Below are 6,378 nucleotides of genomic sequence, written 5' to 3'. Positions count from 1 at the left end.
TGGGAACCGCTTCCCGGCCCGGCGCGCCGCAAGCGGCGCCCGCAGCCGCGTTCCCCGCCAGGCCGGAGCGAGCGTCGCGGCCGCCGCCGAGCCGAGGAGCCGAGCGGGAGGTAAAGCGCAGCAGTTCGTCGGAGGCAGCGAGCGAGACTTTGCTGCCTGCCCCGGGCCTGCGGCGGGGGGGGGGGGGGGTCGCGCTTCCCCCCCCCCCCCTCCGCCGTGGCGCAGGGACGAAAACACCCGGCGCGGCGGTGGTGGTGGGGGGGGGGATTTGCCCCCCCGAGCTCCCTTGGGATCCTGGTGGGAGCCCTCCGGCATCGGGATTGGGGCGGGGGGAAGAACCTGGATATCCCCCTCTTCCGTCCCTTTTTTGGGGGGGGGTCAGCATCTCTCGCTGGGGGTCCATTGACAAATTGAGCGTGGGAAAAAGGGGGCGTGGCCTGGGGGCTGCCCGCCCACGGATTGGCTGTGAGGGGGGGGGGGAAGGAGAAGCCCCCCGGGTGATGCTGCGAAGTTGGGGGTGGGGGGCAGCACCCTAGGGACCCCTCGTCGGGTGCGGGTTTTTTTTTTTTTGTTTGTTTGTTTTTTTCTTTTTTTCTTCCATCCTTGCCGGGTTTCGGTGCATTTTGTCCCGGGGAGGGTGGGAGCGTGGCTGGGGGGTTTGGGGGGGGAACCGGCCCTCCTAACCCCTCCGGCCGGTGCAACGAGTTGCGCGGGTCTCGGCCGGGCCGGGGGGCTGCAGGCGCCTCCGCTCGGCTCAGAGCGGCCTGAAAAGCCCCCCACGGTCCCCCCCCCGCAAGCTGCTGCCCCCTCGCTGGCGTCCAGGCCGGGCAGGGGGCCGCTGCCCCTCCAAAAGGGGCAGCCGCCCCTTCCCAGCGGGACGGTTCCTCCCGTAATCGCCAGCGGCCGCGTCCTCTCCGGCCGGTGTTAGGCGGCCCCCCCGGGCGCTCGGGCTGCCCGCGGCCGGGGAGGGGGCTTCGCAGAGGGGAGGCGGGCGGCCAGCACGGATGGGGGCCCCTGGGCCAGGCCGAGGGGCTGGGACACGGGGACCTGCTGCGTCTTGCAAGGGGTTGGGATGTGGGGACCCCTCGATCTCGCATGGGGCTGGGACACAGAGACCCCCTGCACCTTGCATGGGGTTGAGATGTGGGGGCTCCCTGCACCTAGCATGGGATGAGGACATGGGGACCCCTAAATCTCACATGGGGCTGGGACACAGAGACCCCCTGCACCTTGCATGGGGTTGAGATGTGGGGGCTTCTTGCACCTAGCATGGGACCAGGACATGCAGACCCCTAAATCTCACATGGGGCTGGGACACAGAGACCCCCTGCACCTTGCATGGGGCTGAGATGTGGGGACTCCCTGCACCTAGCATGGGACCGGGACATGGGGACCCCTAAATCTCACATGGGGCTGGGACACAGAGACCCCCTGCACCTTGCATGGGGCTGAGATGTGGGGGCTCCCTGCACCTAGCATGGGACCGGGACATGGGGACCCCTAAATCTCACATGGGGCTGGGACACAGAGACCCCCTGCACCTTGCATGGGGCTGAGATGTGGGGGCTCCCTGCACCTAGCATGGGACCGGGACATGGGGACCCCTAAATCTCACATGGGGCTGGGACACAGAGACCCCCTGCACCTTGCATGGGGCTGAGATGTGGGGGCTCCCTGCACCTAGCATGGGACCGGGACATGGGGACCCCTAAATCTCACATGGGGCTGGGACACAGAGACCCCCTGCACCTTGCATGGGGCTGAGATGTGGGGACTCCCTGCACCTAGCATGGGACCGGGACATGGGGACCCCTAAATCTCACATGGGGCTGGGACACAGAGACCCCCTGCACCTTGCATGGGGCTGAGATGTGGGGGCTCCCTGCACCTAGCATGGGACCGGGACATGGGGACCCCTAAATCTCAGAAGGGACCAGGACATGGGGACTCCCTGCACCTTGCATGGGGCCGAGATGTGGGGACCCCTTGATCTTGCATGGGACCAGGATGTGGGGACCCCCTGCACCTTGCACGGAGCGGGGGTAAAGACGTGGGGGCTCCCTGCACCTCGCGGGGGGCCGGGACGCGGGATCCCCCGCACCTTGCGGCGAGCAGGGGCCGCCCGCAGCCTTGGCAGGATTCGCCCCGGCGGCGGTGCTGGCTGCCGCCGCCGGAGCCCATCGCCCCGCGTCGAGCCGCCGCCGCCGGCCATGAAGAAGAAGGTGCAGCAGCAACCGCCGCCGCGCGCCCGGGCGGTCGCCAAAGCGGCGGAGGTGAGAGCACGGCGGGGCCGGCGGCGGCACCGCGGCGGCGGCACCGCGGCGGCGGCGGGGGCCTCGCTGACGCCCGCCGGCCTCTCGCCTCGCCAGTACGTGGGCTCCTTCGCCGCCGACGAGCTGGACGTGCAGCGGGAAGCGGGGCGCCTCGAGCAGCAGCTGCGGGAGCTCAGGGTGAGGCGGCGGCGACGGCGGCGGCGGACGGGGTCCCCGGCGCCCCGCGCCCGCCCCAGCGCCGCCTCTCTGCCCGCCCGCCAGGACTGTCCCCGGAGGAGAGCCGTCGTGCTGAGGTTCAGCCTGCAGGGCCTCAAGATCTACAGCGGCGACGGCGAGGTGGGCGGCTGGGCCCTGCCGGCGCCGCGCGGTCGGTGCCGGCGTTGCCCGCAGGGTCAGCGCTGGCTTTGCACGCGCGGTGGGCGCCAGCGCGGCAGGGCCGGTGCCGACATCGCGTGCGGCGTCAGCGGCGGCATTGCGGGATCGGCACCGGCGTTGGAGGACCAGTGCCGGTGTTGCACACAGGGTCGGTGCCGGCATTGCAGGCTCAGTGCCAGTGTTGCACGCAGGATTGACGCCAGCATTGCAGGATTGGGGTTCACATTGCACGTAGGGGGTAAGCGCTGGCATTGCAGGATCGGCGCCGGCATTGCAGGACCAGTGCCAGCATTGCACGACCAGTGCCGGCATTGCACGACCAGTGCCAGCATTGCATGCAGGGCCAGTGCTGGCATTGTAGGATCGGTGCCGGCGTTGCACACAGGGTCGGTGCCGGCGTTGCACACAGGGCCAGCGCTGGCATTGCAGGATTGGTGCCGGCGTTGCGCACAGGATTGACGCCAGCATTGCAGGATTGGGGTTCACATTGCACGTAGGGGGTAAGCGCTGGCATTGCAGGATCGGTGCCGGCATTGCAGGACCAGTGCCGGCATTGCACGACCAGTGCCGGCATTGCATGCAGGGCCAGTGCTGGCATTGTAGGATCGGTGCCAGCATTGCAGATTGGGGTTGGCATTGGACATAGGGTCAGCGCCGGCATTGCAGGATCGGTGCCGCCATTGCGCACAGGGTCGGTGCCGGCACTGCAGGACCGGTGCCGACATTGCACATAGGACTAGCACCGGCGCTGCAGGACCGGCGCCGGCGCTGCAGGGTGGGTGCCAGCAGCGGGGCCGACCCGAGCGTCCGCCCGCCCCGCAGACGCTGCTCATGGCGCACGCCCTCCGGCGCATCCTCTACAGCACGTGGCGCCCCGCCGACTGCCAGTTCGCCTTCGTGGCCCGCAACCCCCGCAGCCCGGCCACCAAGCTCTTCTGCCACCTCTTCGTGGGCCGCCAGCCGGGCGAGGTGGGCACGGCGCCCCCGGCGCCCGCCCCGCTGCCGCCAGCCCTTTGCACTCGCCGTGCCTTATCGCTCCCCAGGTGCAAACGCTCCATCTCCTGCTGTGCCGCTGCTTCCAGCTGAGCTACCTGCTGGCGCACCCCGAGGCGCAGGCTGGCGGCGAGGAGCCGCGGCCAGCCCCGGGCGCTGGGGTGCTGCGGGCGCCGCTGCACCCGGACGAGGCGTCGCCCACCGTCAAGGCGCTCGTCTCCTTCCGCCGCCTGCTCGCCCCCTCCGGCCTCGCCTCCCGGGTGGGTGCGCGGCCGGGCGTTTTGGGGAGGGAGGTGCTGTGCGGGTGCGACGGTGCACGGGTTCATGGGTGCATTGGTGCACAGTTGCGTGGGTGCAATGGGGCACAGGTTCATGGTTGTGCAGGTGCAGTGATGCACAAGCTCATGGGTGCACGAGCGCAATGGTGCACGGGTGCATTGGTGCACAGGTTCATGGGTGCACAAGCGCATTGGTGCGCAAAGGTCTTGGCTGCAATTGTGCATAGGTTAGTGGGTGCACAGGCTCACGGGTGCTTGGGTGCACCGTTGCACAGGTTCATGGGTGCCCAGCTTCACAGGTGCATGGCTGCGTCGGTGCACAGGGTCGGGGCTCCCCCGGTTCACGGGCGCACGGGTGCCCGGGCTCCCGGCCGCACGGCTGCAATGCTTTGCAGGAGAGGCGGCCGGAGGCGGAGGGCAGGGACGGCGCCCGCCCTGGCAACCCCTACTGCTCGCCCGTGCTGGTGCGCAAGAAGGCCATCCGCAGCAAGGTGCTGCGCTCGGGCGCCTACCGCGACTGCGCCGCCGAGGGCCAGCCGCCCCGCGACGCCTGCGAGGGCAAAGGCGCCCGCGGCGGCCTGGCCTTCCTGCCCGAGAGCGAGAGCGGCCTCCCCGAGAGCGTCTGGGCCTTCGCTGGCATCGCCAGGTGAGCGCGCCCGCCGCGGCCTCCCCCTCCCGCCCCCCGCGGCCCAGCTTCGCCCACCGCCGCCTGCCTCGTCCCCAGGGACGGCGGCATCGCCCTGCTGCGGAGGGACGTGCCCGGCGCCTTCCTGCTGCGCGCCGAGCCCGGCCTGGCCGACCGCTGGTGCCTCTGGGTGCGGGTGCCCTGCGGCGTCATCCCCTACTACGTCTTCAAAACCCACCAGGGAAGGTACTGCGTGGAGGTAAGGGCGATGCGGGGGTGCACTGGTGCAGGGGTGCATAGCTGCACGAGTGCGTTGGTGCACAAGTGCAACGGTGCACGGGTGCCTTGGTGCGCAAGTGCAATGCTGCATTGGTGCACGGGTGCATTGGTGGCCAGGTTCATAGCTGCACAAGTGCAACGGTGCGTGGGTGCCTTGGTGCATGAGTGCAACGGGTGTACTGGTGCACAGGGGCATGGGTGTACTGGTGCATCGGTGCATGGATGCAAAGGTGCATGGATGCACGGGTGCACTGGTGCATCGGTGCACAGGTTCAGAGCTGCACGAGTGCAATGGTGCACGGTTGCACACCCGCTCACGGATGCACAGGTGCATCGGTGCCCGGGCTCCTGGGCGCACATGTTCAGGGCTGCAGGGGTGCACGGGCACGGCGGTCGGTGGGTGATAAGGCGCAGGGGCGCCTCGCCGCCCGGGCTCTTCGACGCATGGGTGCGCGGGGGGTGGCGGGCGAGGGGCTCACGGCCCGTTTCTCCCCCCCCCCCCCGCCCCGACGCCGCGGCGGCAGCACTCCACCGCCGAGTTCGCCAGCGTGGCGGCGCTGCTGGCGCACTACACCGCCGCGCCGGGGGGCTGCTTCTGCCGCCTGGCCCCCGGGCGCCGCAACCACGGCTACGAGGAGCGGGACGCGGCGGCGGGCGCCCGCGGGGAGGCACCGCGGCCCCCCGCCGCCGCCGCCGCCGCCGCCGCCGCCGGGGGGGGCCAGCACGAGCGGGGCTAGGCCGGGCCCCGCGGCGGGCCGGGCTGTACACGGGCCGGCGCGGGCAATAAACGGGGCGCTCGCCGAAGGAGGAGCCGGGCGTTGAGCCGCGCTTGCGAGCGAGCGCGCGCGCCCTCGTGTGCACGCGCGCGCGCGCGCTCGCGGCGGCCGCCTGCCCGCGCGCTCCCTCGTGCCCGCGGGAGGCCGGGCACCCGCCCCCCCCCCTCACCCCCTCCCCACCCCGTGCACCTCCACGGCCCCGCGCGCTCGTGCCCGCCGCTGCGCTCGTGCCCGCGCGCGCGCCCCCGGGCTCCGCCGCGCGCCCCCGCCCCGCCCCTCCGGCGCGACGCTCCGCGGTCGCCGTGGCAACAAAGGGGGGGGGGGGGCGCTGCGCCGCGCATGCGCACGCGCGGCGGGGCCCGGCGGCCGCGGGCTGGGTGGCGGGTGGGCTCGCGGCGTCACCTCCCCCTGCGGCCCCCCCCCCACCCCCGGGCTCGCCTCAGCCCTTTCGGGGTCCCCCAGCTGATCCCCCACCCCCCCAGGGCGCCCCTCGGCTTGGCCCCCTCTGGCCACGGCCCCCCGCAGCTTCCTCCCCCATCCCAGGTCTCCCCCTGCCTCAAATCCCCCCCCCCCACACCAGGTCTCCCCCCTCTCAGGCCCCCCCCCCAAAGCTCTCCCCCCCCCCAAGGTCTTCTCCCCCCTCCAAGGTCTCCCCCCCCCTCAGGTCTGCCCCCCCCAGCTCTCTTCCCCCCTCAGATCTTCCTCCCCCACCGAGGTCTCCCCCCTATAGGTCTAGGTCCCCTCCCGCCCCGGGCGCTCCCATCTGCTTTGTCCTGTTT

At 71.5% G+C, this 6,378-nt stretch overlaps 1 protein-coding gene across 1 annotated transcript; it reads left to right on the top strand.

Moving 5' to 3' along the window:
* The first annotated feature begins 1,016 nt into the window (after positions 1-1,016).
* Positions 1,017-6,335, top strand: SH2D5 (SH2 domain containing 5). Its single transcript, XM_062593715.1, has 9 exons — positions 1,017-2,273; positions 2,370-2,450; positions 2,535-2,609; positions 3,471-3,617; positions 3,692-3,901; positions 4,315-4,565; positions 4,644-4,803; positions 5,348-5,473; positions 6,330-6,335. The coding sequence occupies exons 1-9, from the start codon at positions 1,941-1,943 to the stop codon at positions 6,333-6,335; spliced, it is 1,389 nt and encodes a 462-aa protein (XP_062449699.1). The 5' UTR covers positions 1,017-1,940.
* Positions 6,336-6,378: the final 43 nt, after the last annotated feature.

Source organism: Rhea pennata, chromosome 22, assembly GCF_028389875.1.
Source record: "Rhea pennata isolate bPtePen1 chromosome 22, bPtePen1.pri, whole genome shotgun sequence".
NCBI classification, from domain to species: domain Eukaryota; kingdom Metazoa; phylum Chordata; class Aves; order Rheiformes; family Rheidae; genus Rhea; species Rhea pennata.
The sequence above is the reverse complement of the archived record's forward strand: the minus strand, read 5'-3'. Positions and strand labels throughout refer to the sequence as shown.